The sequence below is a fragment of the Vipera ursinii genome, assembly GCF_947247035.1.
Source record: "Vipera ursinii genome assembly, chromosome: 1".
Classification (NCBI taxonomy): Eukaryota; Metazoa; Chordata; class Lepidosauria; order Squamata; family Viperidae; genus Vipera; species Vipera ursinii.
This window is the reverse complement of record NC_139512.1, coordinates 281,732,602-281,755,598: the sequence shown is the minus strand read 5'-3', so window position 1 is coordinate 281,755,598 and position 22,997 is coordinate 281,732,602. Positions and strand designations below refer to the sequence as shown.

General features: G+C 37.0%; 2 protein-coding genes across 9 annotated transcripts in view; both read right to left on the bottom strand.

Moving 5' to 3' along the window:
- KIF25 (kinesin family member 25) overlaps positions 1-3,103 on the bottom strand; it is a 42,598-nt gene extending 39,495 nt beyond the window's left edge. Inside the window, exon 1 of the mRNA XM_083350380.1 lies at positions 3,046-3,103. The gene's annotated coding sequence lies outside the window, so the exon portion shown is untranslated. The remainder of the gene's footprint in view (positions 1-3,045) is intronic.
- Positions 3,104-8,139: 5,036 nt separating this feature from the next.
- The window catches only part of AFDN (afadin, adherens junction formation factor), a 94,959-nt gene continuing 80,101 nt past the window's right edge, over positions 8,140-22,997 (bottom strand). For 6 of the 8 annotated variants that reach the window (XM_083366277.1, XM_083366281.1, XM_083366279.1 and 3 more), the window contains 5 exons: positions 21,188-22,216; positions 17,841-17,975; positions 15,227-15,740; positions 11,921-12,002; positions 8,140-10,470 (listed from right to left, as the gene is read on the bottom strand). In XM_083366277.1, the coding sequence (XP_083222403.1) occupies positions 10,326-10,470; positions 11,921-12,002; positions 15,227-15,740; positions 17,841-17,975; positions 21,188-22,216 (1,905 nt within the window). In that variant the 3' untranslated portion in view covers positions 8,140-10,325. The remainder of the gene's footprint in view (positions 10,471-11,920; positions 12,003-15,226; positions 15,741-17,840; positions 17,976-21,187; positions 22,217-22,997) is intronic. The other 2 variants (XM_083366283.1, XM_083366284.1) reach the window with 2 other exon arrangements.

Below are 22,997 nucleotides of genomic sequence, written 5' to 3'. Positions count from 1 at the left end.
GAGCAAGGTACCACCTATACCAAAGTCTCTTCCAACTCTATTATTAGGGATTCTGTAAATCTTAAACAGCCAAGAAATCAAAGTATCAGACTGGAATAACTGGTGATCAGTAGTGAGTGGAGCAAAACAATAGGAATCAGTCTAGGTCAGGGGTCTTCAAACTTGGACCTTTTATGACTTTTTTAAAAATCCCATTTATATCCCGCCCTTCTCCAAAGACTCAGGGCGGCTTACAATCTAAGAAGCACAAATCAATGTGCTTAGCAATAGCCTTCATTCTATGTATATGCCTGCTTATTAGGGCTTTCACACACCCCCAATGGCATTTTTACAAAGTCAGCTTATTGCCCCCAACAATCTGGGTCCTCAACTCCCAGAATTCCTCAGCAAGGGCCAAGTTTGAAGACCCCTGGTCTAGGTAGAGCCAGGGAGTAATCATGAATGGAACCATTCTCTGGTACAGAGTGCAGCTGCACGGACGCTTTTGGGGGCTCCCCGATACTCCCATATTACACCTCTGCTTCGTGAGCTGCACTGGCTTCCAGTTGCCTTCCGGGTGAAATTCAAGGTGCTAGTGATGACATACAAAGCCCTACATGGCATGGGTACGGATTACCTATGGGAGCACCTACTGCCAGCGTCAACACCCCTCCGTCCTGTGCGCTCCCACAGAGAGGGCCTCCTTAGGGTGCCACCGGTCAGAGAATGCCGGCTGGTGACCCCCAGGGGGAGAGCATTCTCGGTGGGTGCGCCAATCCTCTGGAACCGCTTACCAGCCGAAATCCGGATGGCCCCCGACCTTCGCACCTTTCGGCGAGATTTAAAAACCTATCTATTCCAGCAAGCCGGCCTGGCCTGATAGATTTGGGGTTTTATTTGTAGATCTGGGGTTTTATTTGTTTTATTGTTGGTTTATTGTATACTTACTTTGCTCTGTACACCGCCCTGAGTCCTCCGGGAGAAGGGCGGTATATAAAACGAATAAATAAATAAATAAATAAATAAATAAATTAAATTGGAGTAACCAATGGAACCAACCAAACCTAGTTGGCTACTCATTCTTTCTTTCCAATCCAGAACATTTCATTTGCAATTCATTCACATCCTTGTATTGGTATTTTTGCTATAACTTCATTGTCAAGGAATGTACAAACACACTAGATTGGGCACATTAACCCTTTATAGCTTTGCACAGAGGAGAAAAAAACCCAGTTGACTCTTAACTTTAAAGTCAAACTTAAAAAGAAAAATGCAGATTGAATAAGGTAAAGGATGCTATGTAAACACTACATTTAAAGCCAATTCTTTGTTGATAGCAATTATCCATGTATTGTACAATAGAAAGTTGGCAATTCCAGCTATCCAGCCTGATCCTTCTGTCCTGTAACTGAGCCTGCATCCATTAGACAAAGCTGAGTTCAGCATGCTTATGACAAGGAAAGAAGCGCAGGATTTTTAAAACAAAATCCTAAACATATAGAGAAAACAATGGAACTCACTAAGTTAGAATTCAGTACATGAGAAGATGCAGTCATTTATTATGGCTATAAACCCTAGTAATTTTTTTGCTGAGCTTTGTAATATAATTCTTTTGATGTGATCTGTGGATTGCAAACAAAGATACTGTTTTCCCTTGTCATTTTCCCCTAATCTATGAGCCCTGACTAACATCAAAATTCCTCAACTTCAATAGAATAAAACTGAGGGCAATTCATTGCAATAAGAGCTGGCAATGCTCTTGGAAGGTAAGTGAGAAGACTGTAGCTTAAATCACTAAAAAAAGGAAGAAGAAAATCCTTACTCAATGAATGGCTTTTTGCCAGAATGACAAAATAAAATCTTTTTTATTCACAAGATGCTACATCTCCAATTACAGATGTAACATCTCCTTCTGCTCTGCTGTATACTACAGAATTAGCTAACCAGGGACAGCTGGAAATTGAGAAGACTTCACTTTTAATCACTTCTGAGCAGATCAGCCATGAATAAGCTTGCTATATTATCAGCATTCACAAGCATGCTTCATTTCCAGAGTCACTTGGCTGAGATGGACAGCTATATAAATCAAATAAAGTAATAATAATAAACATTTTCCAGCTATTCATTGTTCCATAACAGCTCTGCCAGATCATATGCACATTGCATGTACACCAGACATAGAGGCAGTAGAATTCTGAACATGTTGTTTTGGAACAAATAAGAGAGGATTTCTTTGAAAACAGGATGATAAATCAGATGGACTCTTGGTCTAATTCAGACAGAGGCCATATATCTGGCTCAAATTCAGTAGCACTGAACTAAGTTTCTCCGTTTTCTTGTGGCCAAACTTTCCCCACATTTATTAAATACAAATATTTAATTAGTGGGAATAATGAAGCAGTTGTCTAGCACGAAAAACCAACTTGCTCAGTATCAATAATCTGGATTTGAGATTTTCCAAACCAGACACTGAATATTGGGGTAAGCTAACTGGTAACCAAGCTTGAGAAAATAACTTTAAATATTGGGAAGACTTTTTTTTGTCTTGTTTCATTTATTTTTATCCACATCCATACCTACGCTGGCTGATTTTTTTTTAAATCAAGAACTGGATCAGTCATTAAATACAATTATTAGTGCTTTAGTCAGGGAAGGAAGGCTAACAGATGTTTTCTCAATCTGCTTACGCTTAACTGCATTTTCAGAGGATTACCAAAACACACAGTAATCACCTGCACAGATAAGGATGTGCATTCAAACTGGCACTGCAAAATGAATGTTAATCTCTGTCTATTCAGTGCTTTGCTGACCAAGGTACCACCTGTTAGATCACAACACAAACAGCAGTTTTGATAGTTTCAGGTAAGTCCATAATCAAAATCAGGGATTTTGTAGATTTTTTTTTAAAAAATAAAAATTTATTTTTGATAACTGTAGCCACTCTGTGAAGAAAAGAAACCTAAAAAAACAGATAGGCTGTTTTGGACTTTGCTCATGGTTTAAATTGGAAAGTCTAGAAAAAGATATGTGCGAAATAAGAGGTTGAAGAATTGAAAATGTTGTTACCTTTGCAAGCTTGAGATGCAGAAGGGCATTTTCTGTTTCCAGCACAATTATCCTTTCTTTTTTTGCCTGACAAAACACAGTTCAGAGGGGCCTGAACTTAAACAAGTATAATGAGTGAGGCCACAAGCCAAAATAGCTCATTATAATCCTTCTTCAGTGATTGCATCAATCAGCCTTTCATATCTTAAATCCCACCAATCACTTCATCAAAGATACTGGGTCTCTTCTTGATAGAAATCCTAAAGCCTAGGGTGATGTGTTTACATGTATTCTGTTATTGGGTTTATCTCTCACTGGATCTTTTAAATACTTATTTAAAAATTCAAATGACTTGTCCCACCCAGCCGCCTTTGGAGTCCTATTTGTCTTAGCCATGTTAGAGTTTGTGAACCTGAAGTTCTCAAGTGGAGGCAGTGGTGGGATTCAGCAGGTTCGCAGCACTTCGGCAGAACCGGTAGCTAATTTTTTTTGTTGCCCAGGCCCAGAATGGACTTCCGGAAGCGGCATCCACACAGAGAACCGGTTGTTCACATATTTGAATCCCAACACTGAGTGGAGGTCTGGCCTTTGCAACTCCAGGAGACTAGTAACATCATCCACCATTCCTTTTTGAGTTCAAGGCCTTTTAAATGTGTTGGGTCTACAGTCCCCCATTAGCATTTGCCCATGCAAATTTACCAAATTTATATAACTGCCATCTCTTGACAGGTGACTCTAGGTAGTGCACAACAAAGCCAAAAACAGGTAGTTAATAAATACTAAAACAATCATTATCCTCACTATTTAAATTTTAAAAAAAACTGTTAAAAAAATAAAGAAATATTGCGTGAAGAGATGTTAATAATTCATAGTTCCCTGTAAGGCAATGCAACTGAAGGATACTAGTGGAGAAAATCGGGAAACTGAGATGAGATCATCAAAATACCCCAGCTTTCCTAGGTTTAACTCCCTCCCTCAAATATCTAAAGACGCCTTATGTTCCACTACCTCCTTCCAAGGCTTAGACTAGAGCAGGGGTAGGCAACCTCGGCTCTTTTGTGACTCGTGGACTTCAACTCCCAGAATTCCTGAGCCAGCCATGCTGGCTCAGGAATTCTGGGAGTTGAAGTCCACGAGTCACAAAAGAGCCGAGGTTGCCTACCCCTGGACTAGAGGATTCCCTTTGGCAGCTAACCATTGATGGAGGGATTATGGGTCATCAAATTGGTGTGGATTTTTTAGCGGCTACCTAGATGGGTAGATTTGCTGCCTGATGACACTAATCTATGCCAACACTCACTCGCAGCTTCCGTTCCAGCTGCCGAATCTGTTGCTCCGACACAAAACTAGGGCTAACCCCACTGCCGGGCTTCCTCGTTTGGAGCCTGACCATCCCGGATAGTCGAAGCCGAGGGAGCACCTTCCTCGTTCCTTTTTCCGCTTTCAAGGAAAGCCGTTTGAATCATCCAATCACAAGCCAAGACTAAGCTTCACGGGGGTTGCTATAGCTACCCGCCGGCCTTCAGGCGGAGGAGCGCGCCGGCAGACACGGAACTTCGAAAGAGATGGCTTGCGAAGCCTGGCGCGTGTCTTTTTGGGAGCGCTGGTGATCGGGAGGCTTTTTGCTAGGAAGAATCGGTGGGGTAGCACCAGCCTTGAATAAATCCTTCCAAGGGCCTTAGGGTGCATGTAGTCGCTTTCAAGTAGACCAGGGGGTCTTCAAACTTGGCCCTTTTATGACTTGTGGACTTCAACTCCCAGAATTCCTCAGCCAGGCATGCTGGCTGAGGAATTCTGGGAGTTGAAGTCCACAAGTCATAAAAGGGCCAAGTTTGAAGACTCCTGAAGTAGACAATGAACATTTCCATATGAGGCTTGTTTTCCCCGTGCCTAAAGGAGAAATTGTTGAATACTGTGTGAGAAAACAGGCCAGAGATACGAAACAATCAGGCCTGGTGTACCCCAGTATTCCCTGGCCTTTTTTCTTTTGTTTCTCCAGCTATCGTAAACTAGGAAACAAGAGAAGGAGCCTCACTGCTGTTGCAAGAACTTGATAGTACTAAAAGGGGGAAAAAAAACAAAACCCATCATTCCCACTTATCTGCAGCAGGCTGTAGGACAAGGTTCCCTAGCAGCACTTCAGTTTTTATTCGATGCAACCAACTACTCTCCAAAAGTAAACTGCAGATCTAGGTTTACACCTTTTTTTCCCCCTGGCGGAAAACTATTATTTTTTAATCTAAGAATCAACTGTGCCCATCCATTTCCCCAGAAGTAGGGCTCTGGAGAGGAAGGTAAAATTGCTTGGGTTTGAGTTTAACCTCCTCTTCAAGCTGGCACAACAGAGCAAAATAGGAAGGTAAATGCAGTTTTAAGATCTATTTCTAAATATGCTATGGTTTTTGTCTTGATTGGAGCCATCTCATTTCTCCATCCTGGCACTCTCAAATTTTCATTGTGGTCCCTCAGGATTCTGAAAGCCACAAGATTGAGGCAGGTGCACAAGAAACTAAGACACATATCCATAGTGGTGGTTATCCCATCTTGCAGGCGATGCAATAGAATGAACACATTCAACAGCAGATGCTGTGTTTCTGATTTGCAGCATAAGCAGGTACTTTTTCAAACTCATACACATGGTTGAAGACAAGAATGCATTATTGATATTATTGAAATTATCTGTACAGAAGTGATTATTTATATGTCCTCTAAGTTTCCCAATATCCCTATATCATCTTAAAAGTATGCCTGCTAGCTGAAAAAGATTGAAAATGCCTACTATGAAACACAAGGTCTCCCTTCAGGGCATAATGGTTAGGGCTGTAGTTTATGGATCTGTTGTTGTCACTGGAGAAAGAGATCAAATGCATCCCTCATGCTGCAAACTTACTTAGGATTCACAATTATGGTGACAGGCTCGCAGAGACGTTTGGTTAGATCTGAATAACTCCTTGGGACATGAATATGAACGCTGTTAAATTCTACAATTTTCTACAGCAAATGGAAAATAGCCATTAAATTGCAATGAAATGTGTTAATAATCTACAGCTGTTAACTTAAATTTTATGTCATATAGTATGCTTTTTTAAATTGTGATGCTTCTGACATGAATAAACAAACTACAGGTGGGATACACGAATGTTTCTGTATTAACGGCTGAACTTTTGAGGACAAACTTCCTATTTAACATCTAATATCATGCAGTTACTCATACACACACAGAGACACACACACTGTAAGCTCTGTATGTCTAATAATTTTCTGCTTTGGTTAATAAAAATTATTTGCTGGCAATTTTTTTGAGGGCCAGAGCTGTTCTTAAAAAGGTTTTCACATGCCTGAAGAAGCTGATTATTTCAAGCATTTTGTTACAAAAAAAGTATCATCTTCTCCGATGGCTGACTTGGGAAATACTTCTGCATAATTTCTGTAATATCACAAAGGACTTTATAGCAATACAAATAAGTGATTTGTTGTTTCTTATAAGCAAATCACTAAAAGGTCAAGCAACTTTAAGGTTATTCTTCTCCATGACTGTGAACACAGATCAACCAAGCATGCATATATACACCATAAAATTAATCTAGTTGGGAAATTTAATGAAAAGGCATTTTTGGCACCTGGGGTTTATTATGACTTTAGTAAGGAGTGCAGCTTTGTATTGTCTATATAAAATAAAGTGATAACTTTATATTTCATGGAGGCATTGGTTGTAGTAAAGAAGCAAGTAGTAATCACTATCAGAAATGTAATTCTAAAACAAACATTAAATTTGAGGCTAGAAACAATGGCTAGACAAAGTTCTGAAATTTTAAAAATAGACGTAAAATTATGAACATTTGACGGCAGGCATGTCAAACTGCTGGCCTGTGGGCCGGATGCGTCATGCCGAAACCGCACCTAGCTTATTGCCAGCAATGGGGAAAAAGTCATGATGTGTCGTGCGACATCATGTGACATCGCAAGTTTGAGATGCCTGTGTTACAATATGTAGGAAAGTATGTGCTCTATCTACAATAGCACTGTTTACTAATTTAAGAAATTAAGAAACATTGATATTCATTACCTTTATTAAACTAATGTACTAAATGAAGTATATTAGAAACACAATTCCGTTTCTTTTCTGCTCCCATTCTTTTTTTTACATTATTTTATCTTACCATTTTCTGTCTTACCACAAGGAGTACAGTCAGAAGCATGAGAACTGAAAATCCCTTTTAAGAAGCAGGAGCAGGTACATAGATTATTTTTCTGTGCTGAAGAAATGCACTGGGCATGAATGCCTGAGCATTCAGTTTGATAGAGCAGTAAGTTATGCATCCGATATTAATTACTGTAAGGAGAGCTATCCTGCGAAAGCATTCAGACACACATTCTGGAAAGTGAAGCAGCTTTTTTCCACCTTCCCAGAAATTAAGCATGATTTAAAATATGCAGGCATATGTTATATTGCTGATTTTTAAATATAAGTATTGGTTTATTGATTTTTAATTTTAATTTATTGCCAATAGCTATTAAATGCTATAAAATAGCCATATTTTTTTTTAATCCCATTTATATCCCGCCTTTCTCTGAAGACTCAGGGCGGCTTACAATCTAAGAAGCACAAATCAATGTGCTTAGCAATAGCCTTCATTCTATGTATATGCCTTATTAGGGCTTTCGGGGGCCCCCAAGTGGCATTATTACAAAGTCAGCTTAATTGCCCCCAACAATCTGGGTCCTCATTTTACCTACCTTGGAAGGATGGAAGGCTGAGTCAACCTTGAGCCTGGTGGGACTCGAACCTGCACTAATTGCAGGCAGCTGGTGTTACTTAAGGAGGCATTAGCCCACTGCTCCACCAGTTGAACAACTGAAACATCTTTAGTTGTTCAAGTTCAAGTATTATATAGAATACTAAATGTGAAGTATGTACTTTGGATTGCCTTACAGATCTTTAAATCAATTGTTAGTTGTTATTTAACTTTAACAAGGCTTTATTGTGATTTACTTTTTTATACTTGGCCATATTTTGTGTTTAGATGGAAGATGTACATAAGGAAACTCCAAAGTTCTAATAAAGACTGTGTGCATTGGAAATCAAATATTTCACAAAATCTTTAGCTACAAAAATAGATAAATGTCATTTTAATTATCCATAGAATAGCTTGAATTTTCCCATATAATACCTAGCAAGTGTTAATATTGCAACAGAAAATATGTCTGAATAATATGAACAAATACTCCTGATCAGACATTATACAGTGCAAAGTTAAATACAATACAAAGTTTATTAAAAATAGGTTGCAAGTGAAATACAGTAGAAATGGGAAACCACAGCAGTTCTTATGTTGTTTTCTCCATAATGCACCAATAGTTATGAAAAGCATTTTTATTCATATTCACATGGCTTGAATGCCCAATAAGCAGGGGTGGCTAATTATGGCCCTTTTATGATCTGTGAACTTCAACTCCCAGAATTCCTGAGCTAGCATGGCTGGTTCAGGAATCTAGGAGTTGAAATCCACAGGTTGTAAAGTTGCCATAGTTGCCCACCCCTGCCCAATAGTGTTCACATCCACTCCACAGTAAGTAATATTTCTTTCCTTAAATTCTAGCAGCAACAGTATTCCAGCCACAGAATATCTAGTGTTCTCAAGATAAATTGGTGGGGGACACCTCCTTTTTTCCCTGAATAACAGACATAACAAGCATGCAATCCTTCATTAACACTTTCAACCAATTTAATTTCCTACTTCATATTTAACAGGTGAAAATTAAAAGAACACTTTCAAATAAGAAACCTGAACTATGTAAAAAAAATATTTACACTCCAATTTTATCATTAACTTGCATTTATTTTTTTTATCATACAACTCTTATTAAAAGTGATTTCTAAGGCAGTAAAGTCTACCCTCCGCATTTGGAAATGTGCATAATTCCCTAAATATATATTTAAAAGAGAACATATTATACAGAAAAATCATCTAAAACCCAATTAAGGACTTTATCAAATAGAAAATTTGCTTAGAATCACAATATAATATACTGTTTTAAAGATCACACAATGCGAAAACAAACTAAGATGAGGTCTTTATTCTTAACATCAGCTATATACATATAGCTGAAACAGATTTCAACCATCTAAAAATTAAATAATCCTGCAACGTAGTGTGTAAAATAGCTTGAACTGCCAACATCTTCTACAATATAAAGAAAAAGAACAATAGCAAACTAGAGGTACCTTGACCAGCACTTTTCTACACGAATGTCTGATGACATGCCATCAGAATATTGCCAGGTTCCCTCAAAGGAAATTCTCAGTGAAAGGCATTTTCTTTTCCTTTTGCAGCCACAAGTAACCGTATTTTCCCTGCGAGTAGTGCTTAATTGCCTGCTACTGATAATTGACATCTTTAGTTCGTTTGTGAATATATAACTTTGGTTTTATCTTGGCTACAAAGGAGTTACCAGATGAAGTTTATTCCATATTGCTAAAGTGTGAAATTTCAAAACAGCTTTAAAACGAGACATACACACGCACACGCGCACACACCATCATACCCAGTGTCCAATATGACTTATTTTTTAAATTCTTATCAATGTTTCAAAACTCAAGTTTTAGAAGTGATTAATACTTCAGTGTAAGAAGAGATAAGACAGTGGGAAAAATAGGATGCATATCTTGTTACATTGCTGGGCTGCCATCAAAACAAGTCAAGTATTTAATGTCCAAAATCCAGATGTACATATATTACTCCGTGTGGCTTAGTATGGACATGATAATGGAGCCCTTTTACTTCTAATAATCAAGTGTGTTTATAGCAAAGGTTTATCTATAGAAATTGGACTCCTAATACTAGTGTTCACTGTTATGCTAGTAATCTGAAAGACTAGCTCCCAAGATCTCTTAAAAGTTTACATTACCTTACACTTGTATCAAACCTACAGTGCAACAACCAGTGCTACTTAGGCAGTTCAAGCTACAGCCACTCTTTCTGCTTAACAGATGTTTACATGTTTTCTAAAGACTAGGAAGCAACAATTCCAGACAGTTCCAAAAGCAGCTAAAGGACAATGATGTGGAAAAGGACATGACACTTGATTTATTTAATTAAAATATATTTTACAGTGCCTCAATTGTATAAACCACAAGCACTTGGCAAATAATTGACTTTCTTGCTATTGCAACATACAGTCTAGAAAGAAATAGTCCAGACAGAAAAAACTCATTTGGTATGAGATTCTTCTTCTCCTTGAACTGCCCCAACTCTAGTTCCATAGAGATTTTCCGATTAATGGACAAGTTGATAGTTATCCTACTTTGTATTTAATTCATTTTCCAATTCGGTTAATTTCCTAGAAGCTTTTACTTTGTTAGACACATCTTGACCCTGGGAAAAAAGTCTTTGTCGTTCCCGGAAAGTCAAGTTCTCTGGTGCACCAGGTAAATCTGTATCTTGACTGCAACGAATATAAAAAATATTCAATGTTATAAAAATACATTATATTTTAAGTGCAGCTACTCCTTTTCTAAGCTTGGTCTACACAACATTCACATCCTTTTTAAAAAAATCAGCTAGATTAATTACTAAATAAACAGTAGTATTAGACAACCATTTTTCATCACTAAATTGTTCATGCGATTAGACATTTGTTAAACATTGGTGTAGCTATTAGGAAATCTAAAATATTTTATATAGGGTGGATTCACATTTGAGATGATTCCAATGCCCTGTTTCTAGATTTCTACATATAAACTACATCATGTTAAGATTACAAATACCCTGTTCCCCAAAAATAAGACCTGGTCTTATATATATTTTTTGCCTTCAAAAGAGGCACCAGGGAATATCTTGCCCACTTACCGCAGCTAGACCTCCCACGCTCTGACACCTGCCTCGCCTCACCAGCCTACTTCTGCGGCTGCTCACCGCCTTTGCGTGAGTCTCCCTCAGCTTGTTTTGCTGGCAGAGGCCTTCAGCAAAGGCCTCTGCAGCTGAGAAATGAGCTCTGGATTGATCCATGCGGCGCCTCCCCTGGCCTCTGTTTCGCTCTCAGAGGTCTTTCTGAAGCCTTTTCGTCAAGGCGGTGAAATGGAGGCCGGAGGGGGAGGGCGCAGTGCATGTCAATCTGGAGCTTGTTTCTTGGCTGCAGAGGCTTTTCCTGAAGGCCTCTGACAGTGAAACGGAGGCCGGGGACTATGTGCGCTAACGGCCACAGAAGTGGGCCACAGAGGCAGGTGTCGGGGCGTGGGAGGCTTGGCTGTAACTGTCCTCAGGTAAGTGGGTACGGGGCACGTGGGGCAGCTCCATCCCCCCATTCCCGCCCTAGCTTGGTTTTTTACCCATGCACCTTGCTCCATCTCATGCAACCAGGTGCAATGGAGGAGGCGGGATCTTAAGTAGGGCTTATTTTTGGGGTAGGGCTTATATTGGGGGCACATGTAAAAATCAAGTTAGGGCTTATTTTCGGGGTAGGGTTTATTTTTGGGGAAACACAGTATTGACTTTAATATGATACTTAGCTTCTTGTTTTGTGTGCACTTATATGCAAGCACAGTACAAGGACCTATTTTTCCTCTCACAACTTCTCTTTTATGATTTAAGCTGGACTGAGAGAGAATGACTGGCCAAAGTTACCCAGAAAACTTCTAAAGTTAAAGATGAATTAAAAGTTGCTGTCCTGCTTCCAGTCCAACACTTTACCCAATACAGCATACTGACACTTATAAGTGCAATCATTACTATAAAATCTTTCAATCTTTTCTAAATGTTCTTATTGGGTGCATTGCTATGTTTAAAAATAGTTTAGAACTTTAAAAACCTTAAATTACCTAAATATCAACCAGGAGTATATGTAATAACTTACACCAGTAAATCAGCATTTAAAAGCAAATTTATTTCCATTTTACCTTTTCAATTTCTTCTCTCTTAGGTCTGAATAAGGTTCCTGTGAACCTGCAAGTGCTCCAGTAGATCCAGTGTAGTTTGAGCCTTTGTAAAAATAAAATAAAATAACAATAACTATTTTTTCCCCTCAAAAGGTGCAGTGCTTTAAATGGATCTTACTTTATACTTTCAGGTCTAATCTCCTAACACTACCAGCTTCCTTATAAGAAATGAAAAAAATGTTATTAAAAACTGAATATAATGGCAAATATTTCTATCATAAGACAACTTTTCATCATGGACAATATAAATGAAATCAAATATATATGAAATAAATTTCCAAACTTGCCAAATCTTGCATATAGATTGCCAAAATTCTAGTGGTTTAAGTGAAGTTTGGATGAAGAATTGTAAAATAAGCTTTAGCCTTCCTGTTTATAAGAAGACTAAATGAAAACATATCCAGTAACATCAGGAACTATTGCCTATATATCTACCAAAGACTACATTATAAGATATCTCAAATATACAGAATTTGAGAATATAGCCTTATGACAACTTTCCAATATATTATTTTAACTGCAGATGTCCACAATGAATCAGTAACTTTACAATGCCTATTTAAGAAATGCTATTTTTAACATTTCTATTTTGTATACATTTTGCAGCACTGCACCTTTACTTTGCTTTCATATGAACAAACAGCAAAAATAGCAAAACTCTTACACTACCGATGAATCTTCACTAAAGGCCACAAGATTAAACACATCATTTGTATCTGAAAGATCAACTCATCCCCCACATTTCATAGATTCTCACTTCTGCTATTTGTACTGGTTAAATATAACCATTTCCACAAAACATTTGAATTTTCAAGTAATTTTTTTAGTTTTTAAATACTGCATGTGTTTTTCTTGTAAGCCTTGTTCAACGCAAAAGCGCACACACACACACACACACACACACACACACACACACACACACACACACACACACATATATATATATATATATATATATATATATATATATATATATATATATATATTTTCTCCTTCTATTAGTAGTTCTTATTCAGTTATCGAACTTAAAATATTTCATAGATTTCAGCAGTATAAAGCTGTATTTAATATCAGACTGGTGCCCAACAATTACTTAAAGAGAACTCAATGCATGGGTACTTCTAAGAAATCCCAACTGAATTTAGCGAGATTATGAATTTAGTGAATTAAGTATGAAACTGAATTTAGTCAGGTAAACTTCTAAGGAAACTACTCAGAATATTAATACTATGTTGGTTAGAAATTAATCTTGCTTCATGCCCAATTTTAAGCTTGTCTTTAAATATAGAAGCTTATCCACATTAGTATTAGTTGTAGTTGCTCACATTTTATTCCCAGATTGAGGAGTACCAGTCTTCTAAAGTAATCCCAACAATCTAATGGAAGGAGCTGGGAAAGTTTAATTTTGCAGAAGCACAGTTTGCCATACATTCATTTAAGGACAGCAATATGAGTTTAAATGAGATGAAGAGAGAAGCTGCGTAGTGATTTTGCATTATGTGCAAAGAGCTTTTTACTTTAGGCAGACATCCTTCACAGAAGATTGAAAGTTCAAAAGGAATATATGACTTGTTTTATACACTTAAAAATATTTAAACAGTTGTAGGGATGTATAATTCTATATTGAGGTAAGATGAAACAAAAAATTATATGGCATTTTTGAGTAACAACCCTTAGCTTGTTTATATATATGAACAATTATTAGGTACAGAAGTACAGACTTGGGTGATAATCTAGTAAAGTCCTCTGCCCAGTGCAAGACAGGTCAGATAACCATTTAGTTTCTAGCTGAAGACGTCTGGCAAAGGTCTTCTGATAATAGCCTGTTCCACTAGCTAACAGCTTGTACAAATATGCCTTGCATTTTTTCCTACTGAAATGGGAATTTTTTAAAATTTCTGTTAAATTCCACCTATTCATTTCATCAAAATGCTCAATCTTTTTTAGACTTTTTAAAATGTTCTCACTTATATCTAAAGTACTTCTCATCGCTTTGTGTAATCATCAAATTTTCTTAAAGACTCCCCTCAGCAACCTCATCCAAGTCACTATTGAAAATATTGACCGAGATGGGGCCCAGGATAGAGTCTGCCATGCAAATACTTCCAAGCAGAAGTGGAGCAATTAATAAGCACTTCTGGGTGCAGTCATTCAGTTGTGAGTTTATTTAACAGTGATATTATCATATTACACTGTTTTATAAACATTATCTATTTTTATAGCATTTCCAAAATATGAAATAAGGATTGGCAAAATTTATCTATTGCCAAGATTCCCTTGTGGTTGGTTGCCTGGGGAAGCACTGCATTTAGGAAGTGAATGTTAATTCTGAAGTTTCTCATTTTTAACTATAATAACAGCAGCATTATTTTGCTTTGTTTTACTATAGAAAGAGCAATAGTCCACTAGTTTTCCATGTTTCCTTTACTATCTTTTTTTGCTTAAGTATTTGCTTTTATACAGGAAAATATAGTAAGCAGCTGCAGCTGCAAAATAGCTTGCAAGCTTCCCAAAACTCACTAATGCTCCACCTTCTTCCAATAATCTGACTTTTGCTTGTGTCTTATCAAAGCATAAACCAGTTACGACCTAAAGCTTTGTAATTCTTTGAAATCAGAATTCTAGTGAATCTACTCGTGGCCAATATTATTGAGTTACATATTTTACAATGAAAGGGAAAGAGGAAAGTAAGGGATGTAAATAGAATAAAGCAAAACAACATGAATAATGGAGAGTACTGAGCAATGTATAGTAGAAACCTCATAAAAATGTGCCTATCTACTTTGTTTTTTCTAAAACAGACACCCAAGTAGTGTTTCACTTCAAATGTAATTGTTGGTTTATATACTTTCAAAGCCTTTTGCACACTGTTTACATGGCAAGTAATAAGCAGAAAGCCCACTGCTTCCCACAGTGAATAAGTATCCTTATCGCAAGAAACATGTACCTCAGAAATGTGAAAGCACCATGGACCAATGAATAATAATAAAAAATAAGTGGTGAATGAAAGAGGTGTAGATCAAAAGCCAAACCCAACAGTACTTTTAGTGGAATTTTGAAAATCATTTGCTTTCATTGTATGAAAGTAAGAATTATAGAATTTGATAAAGAAATGGAAAGGACAGATTTAAAGTAAAATTTATAGCAACAAATCAGATTGAGAGTTGGATCACCATGCCCAGGAGAGTGATTTTGTTCAGAAGAGTACTTTAGTGGGAAATTTGTAGAGAGTTTCAGAGAGATTGTAAATTAAAATATTCCGTCTACCTTTTGTGTTGCTGGGATTGATGAAACTTGGCTTTTGTGGTGGGGGAGGGGGTTGGCTCATTTTGTTAGCAGTACTGTTGGCATTGACAGCGGAGGGCTGGCATGAGTTGGACAGACAGAGGCCATCTGAGGCTGGGCGTGGCTGGCGGGAGGGCTGCTGTGGCTTAGGGGGAACAGGAGGAAGGTCACCGCAAGACTTTCTTGTACTGGTGTACTTATCCTGACCTGTTGCTAGACAGGAGTCCTCCTCCTCCTCATCACTGTATGCAACAAACTTGGCAGTATAAATCGTGTCAGGAGAGAGGACCTGAGTTTTGAGGTAAGAAGTGTTTCGTTGAGGTGGGGGAGGAGGAGCATTAGATGAAAGGGGTGGGGAGGGGAATTCATATTCCCGTGGAAGCGGAGGTCTGTACAGACCAGGCTCATCGGGTTCCAGCAATCGCCGTTCTGCTTCATCATGCTGGCGGCGCCTCTCTGCTTCCAAGCGATTATAATATTCTTCTTCCTGTCGCCTCTGTTGAGCCAAAGGGAACAAAAAGATATCAGCAAATGTCAAATACCAAGCGCATGCATGGAAATTTTCACTAAAAAAAATTGGATAGCTTTTTCTTTTTATCAAGGAAGAAAATCGCATTGCCTGCTCTAAAACCCTGGCTTACTTCTGAACTTTGGGTGAAATCCACTCTCTCCAACTGCCTCTTAAGAGGAAGGAGAATCTACGAGGCAGATTTTGAGAGCAGGAGTGGGACAGAATCGAAGAAATCAAGCGGAATCCTTCCTGCTTTTGATGTCAGCAGAACCATTTTTAGAAGAGAATATTTCTGGCTCAGGTTGAACTGAGGGTTCAGGGTTGAAAGAGAACATCAAGAAAACCACAGAATCACCTTTGGATTCTATTCGGTGATAGGATACATATTTACACTGAGAAAAGTAAACTTGCAATAAATTATTAAAATGTCAGGGAATATCAAGAAAGAAGAGAATGAAAAGAAAGAACAAAATGTGACAGTACCTTGCAACTGAAAAATGCTGCCATTAAAACAAGGGATATTCAATACCAACAACTTCATAAACCTTCTTGTACTGAGTGCTAGGGTGCTTTAAACTCTCAATTACAGTTTGATGTCTGAAATTACATGAATGTACATCCATCTCCCTGCTTGGCATTATAAATACAAAGCAGAAAGGATTGCACTGAGGAAGAATGTAGTCAGCCTTAGGTCAGCTTTACATGTAACTTTACCAAACATGCAGAGCAGAGATAATGAGAGTCTTTTTGTTGATGATGATGTTTTGCTTTCTTTAAACGGAATATAGGAATTTATGCACAAAGACAGACACCGCTGAAGGAGCATTCCTAAATCATGGCTTGATTTATATCCAATTTTTTTTCCTTAAAAGAGGGCTAGGCATTTTTAAGTCATAAAGCATATTTAAGATAGTGACCACTCTAAAAAATGGAAGCTATGGTGCCCATGACTAGACATTGGATGTCTATTTACCAGAATGATGAAGTTGCTCTCCATCACTATTTCTAAGGGAAAAAAAATCCCCAGCCCTGCTTACCTTTGCCTTTCTTGGTAGCCAGTGGTCTACTTCCATACAAAACACTGGGATTCTAGCACCTCCATTTTTATTTTCAAACAATGTCACTTCCTCACTTCTCTTTAAATTAATAGAACACTAGCAGAATGTCTGGAGGATAGTGAAGTTCACTATGTTGCCTAACCATAGTTTCATTCATTAATATTAAGCTTTCAATTTTTTTCAAATATTTATCATTGGCAAAAAGTGGATGAGATTTCAATCATTAGAATGGTATCACACAGTATATCAAATATGAGTGACATGGAAAATTAACAATGGTGGTGGTGGGAAGATGAAGGAGTACTGGTGACCTGTTTCCTAAACTATAATTAATATTATAAGCTAATATTTTTCTTGGGAATCCTTCATGTTTAAACTTTTTCCTACCAACAAAAATGTGTCATTATCATACCACTGTCTATCCATTCCCTTCTGTTTGTATAATGAATCCCAATTATTTAAACACACTTAGTGCCATTGTCCAGTAGTTGATTGTGGTTTCTTCTGAATTAAGTTCTTCACTGTTCTAAATCTGACAGCTTTTCTTTCTACCTTTTATAAAAATAGGATTTCATAACTTGTAACTTTATTCTTATTGCTTTAAAAATAATTGTAACCCTTTAGACTTACTTCCTGGAATTGATTTCATTTTGATTTTCTTTCATTATGCTTAATATCTGAGGTCCTTAAATTTTTTCTGGTACTCTTCCAGCTTCATATAATCTTATTTGGATTTTATTTACTAGTTTATATACCACCTGCTTCCCAAAGGCTCTTGAAGAATAATAAAAAAATTTTTTTTTGCTTTTTCTTAAATTGGAAATCTACAAACAGGGTCAGCTTGGCTTTTTATTTCGAACAGCGTACAGAATTCAACACAGTACATGTTGAGCCACAAAAGCCGCCGCTTACAATTCTGTCCCAAGCTTTGTTGAAGACTTAATAACCGTGTAATATTACAGCTAACACCAGCGGGCCAAACCAATTGAAGTGAAGTATACCAAGTTACAGAAGACTTAAGTAAAACCTTTTGCACAGCCTCTCGCTTTGTCCGCTCCTCCTCTTGGAGACGACGCTCTTCTTCTTGCCTGGCCCTGTCTTCCGCTTCCCGTTTGCGCATTTCCTCCAGTTGCTGCTGCCGTCTGCGCTCCTCATCCTGCAACTAAGGAAGATTTAAATCTTGTGTTTTTACCTCAGATCCTCTTGAAGACAGAAATAATATTTCATGAAGAAAAATCCCCATTGCTGTTGAAAAGGAACTTTTTTTTAAAAAAAATAATTATTATTTTCTCTTTGGAATTTTTTTTTTTTTGCATTTGGGGAAAAAAAAATTATAAAGGAAATTCAAAAAGGAGATGTATTTTGTCAGGAGTGCCCAACCTGTGGCACAGGGGCTGCACGTGGACCTGAACAGCTAGTAATGTGGCCCAACAAGATTGTAAATTTTAACCTTATGTGATTTATATACATTAACTATATTATATATTTTATATGCAGCCAAGACAGTTCCCAGGCAAGCCAAAAGGTTGGACACCCATGCTATAGATTTTGTAGGTATTTCTGTTCTGGGACATTGCTTTTATAGTTCAAACTATATGGTTTACAATTGTTCTCCTGGGAAAATGTGCAAATTATAGTCGATGCTAAGCTTCTATTCTTTCTTGACAGGAAACTCAATATATCAGCTATTTAAGCTGCCTTGTTTTTTCATATATTAATATTTTTACTGCAAAGGAGCATTTGGAATCTCTATAAAGTAGGAAAAGTAATGAAAATCTATGCTTCAAAGTGCAAATATTTAATCACATTAAATAAGGATCTATAGCTGTTCAAATAATCTTAGATTATCAAACATCTTTTGGAAATTAAACAGTTTCAGAAAAATGTTCCTCAAAAAATGACTTATCAAAAAATGACTTATCATCTCCTTTAAACACCTGTTAGAAGAAGTGTTACAAAAGAATAAAGGAGAACTACTGGACTCTGTCCCACACTTTTTAAAACAGCTTAAGTTATACTGTAATTCCAAGCATTGCACCAAGTGGTGTTATTTTAAAGGGGGGAAAAACTAAATTGCTATTTTTTATAAAAGGGAAGGAGGTAAAATCTTTAAATATCATTCCATTTGATTGGTTTCTTGTGTCATGATCCAACTGCACTTTTAAATATATTTAATTCAGTAAGGATGAACTAGATGCTGAGAACTCTTTACGTCATTGAATTGTAATGTTTATGGTTTGCAGTTTAATACTCAAAATTATTAGTTTTAAGGAAGGGAAACTGAATATTGCACTGAGTGATTTAACCAGATCTGATTCCTTTAACACCTTTGTCATAGTAGATTCATAAAACTGATCAGTACAATACATCTTGTTTTCAGTTAATAAAATAATAGATAAAACATGAAATTACTATAAAACTGTTCATATATATTTTGATGCTTTTAGTGTAACGTACAGTTCTACTGTTCCATCAATATAGTTAACAGCAGTGACTGAAATATTTTTTTGTAAAAATATTTTAAATCCTCTAAGGTCAAAGGTTTGACCCTAAAGTTGTATGCCAAAACCCCAATCATTAAAACTGTAAATGCCAAATTATCAAAAGCTTGGACAAGACAAATAATATATTGGAATGCTAAAATACCGTACATTAAAATATATGATTTAGGGAAGACTTTTTAAAAAAAAGCATGGGGAAATGAACAATGGAAACTCACCTGTACAAAATGTTTTCAAACTAATGATAAATTGTTAAAATGTGGTTCATTTAACTGTGGTAGTTCACAGCGATATACAATTAAAATATGCAAACAGAATACAACTTTAAAAGAAAAGTAGGAGGAAAAAAAATTAGGAGCATTCCTCAAGCATTAGGCAGATGTCTCTTGCTTGCCACTAATTTAATGTACTATTCCTTGCCCTGAAGCACTTTAAAGATAAACAAATATCCAATGCATATTGGATTATCATTAATTAAAAAGAAAAAGAAAAAAGTATTAAGGAAAAGCATCGAAGAGAAAGAAATAAGAACATACCAAATCTAGAACAGAGATTGCTGGCAAAGCAGTCTGCTGCAGGTAATAAGAGAAGGAAAAAGAAAGATGCACAGTGAAAATAAGGGTAAATTTAGATTGCACTATGCCAAAAGCATTTTCTTTGATTCGTTACAACTGAATAAAAATAAAAGCCAATGTGACAGTCTAATATGTTAGCAAATCTCTTAAGATAAATCAGGAAAAGTTTTTCTTTAAAAAAATATTTTCTGTAAACTCTGTTAATTCATCTATTTGTGCTTAAAGATTTACACAATATCAGGAGAACAGAGTATTGTGGAAAAATGGCCAAGTGGCTATATTATTTTAAATTTACCATTAATAAGAAGCAAATCTAATGGGAGTTCTAAAACCGTGCAAAACAAATACAAGATATATTTTGCAACTATTTAGAAAGATTTTAACAAAGCACGTGGTGCAAGTTTGAAAACAGGTCAAACTGCTCAATAATGATGAAAATGTTTTAAAAATTATACAGTATGTAGATTTTTATCCATGCAGTTAAAAAGTTGAATGACAACAAGTAGAACTAGCAACAACACCATGGATAGTTGTTACTTTCATTTTATCTACCTAATTTTCAGTATAAAAAACTTAATCAAACAAAAAATAAATAAAAACAAAGCTATGCATTTAGCAAGAAAATGCGTTAAAAGCAGCAATGGAAAGTAAAGCTTTTAAAAACAGGAAAAGAAGCATAACGTAGAAAGCAATTGCTGTAAATAAAACTCACTTGAAATCAAGTTGCTGCTATAATTTGATCATCCATCAGTGTTATTTATACAGCCCCCTAGTACAGAGTCTATATGTTTTTTTTAAAAAAAGTATGGGATTGTTTTTGAAGCTGTATTCTTAGAAGTAGATTTATTAAAGAGCTATTTTTCCTGGTAAAGGCAAAATCATTACTCTTTGGAATGAAAATTCCAAATCCTGTTATGCTATGGACTATTAAAAGTTGAAACATAAAATTTAAAACAGCTTTCAATGGACAAGATTAAAAAAGCTACACTAATGCTCTGGAATATTACATATGCAGCATACAAATTAAACTTAGAAAATATTAAGAATAGGGATTTTTTTTAAAGGAACTTGAAAGAAGGTTACCTCCCCCTGACAATTTCTAGGTAATAGCTTGCAACACACCACTTAACTGACAAATCAGAATAGTCAACTTGATTATATGCAATGAAAGACAGGGACATTATGAGAGTCCAGTCCTCATTTATCCTGTAGTTATAACTATTTTTTATTTAGGGTAGCAGTATGCAGGAATTTTAGCCCATGAAATGCATTTTTTAAATGGGTTCTCTCATTTTTACCCTTGCTCTTCTCTCAGCTTCTAGTCGTTGCATAATCAGCATAGTATCAATGTCATCATCTTCTTCCTCATCTTCATCCTCATCTTTTTGCTTTGACTCTTGAAGTCGTTTCTGGAACTGCCACTCCAGCATGAGCTTGCGCAGGCGGTCATTTTCTTCACCGGTTCGATCTGGCTTATTTTGAAGGTCTTGAATCTCTTTGCTTAGCATATCCACAATATGCATCTGCTGCTGTTTCTCCAGTTTCTCCTTAGCATCTCTTTTCCAGGGATCAGGTGACAGACTATCACTAGAGGACAGCTCTTCTTTACTTATGGTGATGTACTGGAGATCTCTTCGTTCAATGGTTCGGGGCTGTTGTTGGGGCTGCAATTCTCTGATGACAGTCTCATGAGACCTCTGCAGGGTGGAAGGTTTCTCTGCTTTCCCCTGCTGAAGAGGAGGAGGAAGCAACGACTGAGCCGGCATTAGTGGCTGTGCACGTATTTGCCCCAGTTTTCTTTCCTGCTCTCGACGTTTTCTATCTCGTTCTTCCTCCAAGCGCGCTTTTTCCTTTTCATACCATCTCTGGTGCTCTTCTCTCTTTTTGCGCTCTGCAGCAGCAGCAGCAGCCTGAGAGGACTGTGACCCCAACTGATTTGCAGGTGGAGGCGGTGGTGGGAGAGGTAAATCCATTTGCAGTCCATCAAAGTCAGTGGCATAGTGCATGGGTGGGGGAGGGGGAGGGGGAGGAAGGTCTGTCCTTGTGGACTGAGAAACTGCCAGCAACATTGGTTGAGTAACTATAGGTGTTTTCCAGCGGCCAGGTCCAGTTTTGGTTAAAGAAGATCCAGAGGGGATAGATTTAGAGGAATTGTTTAGATGCTCCTGGCTTGATGTGCTAGAATCCACAGAAGAATTCATCCACGGATCGCTATCTGATTTTCTATCCATATATTCCATATCTTTTTGCATGGCAACTTCTAATTGATTCCGGTCTGCCTGATAAATGTTATTATCCCGTAGTTCCTCTTGAGAACGTGTTACACGCTTAAAAAAATAAAGAATATAACATTAGTTTCCACATATTAATATGCCATACTGCAAGAACTAAATGGCAGTTTATTACCTTTGCATAATGATGATAAAATGCTTACTCACTTGTTCTTAAAAATCAGCTTTTAACAAGTGGTATACATTATAAGTTTGAAACCCTACATTCAGCTTTTCATTCCAATCAAGTTAAACAAACCCTAAAGCAACCTGAGACAAGATTTTGACACTATCAAATAGATAGATATATACCTTGTATTTTGCTCTGGGAAGTCGGGGGGGGGGGGAGGGGGGGAGGAGGGGAAGTAGAGGGGGGGGAGGCAGGGGAGGGAGGAGGGAGAGGGGGAGCGGGGGAGATAGGGGGGAGGTAGGGAGGGGAGGAGGGAGGGGGAAGGGGGGTTTTTCAAAGGAAAATTGTATTTTAAAACTTTTCAATAAAAAAAAAGAAATAAAAAAGATTTTGAAACTATCTTGGCACATGTTCAACATCAGCAGAATCCATGCTTTATACTTTTCCTCAGAATAATGCCAAACTAGTATCACTTTTACAACTTGTGCTCCCAGAAATATTTAGGTCTAAGAGCTTATAGGAATAACTAACATCATTCCTCCCACTGCTTTGGCAACGTTTAGTATAATTACACACACACAAAGATACATATACCAATATTGCAAAGAAAAAGGAACTATTTGTTCATCCCACCTTATTATTCATCTCCTATTCATTTTTTTTACTTCTGCAATACTGAAATTTAAACTAACTATAAATTCCTTATTA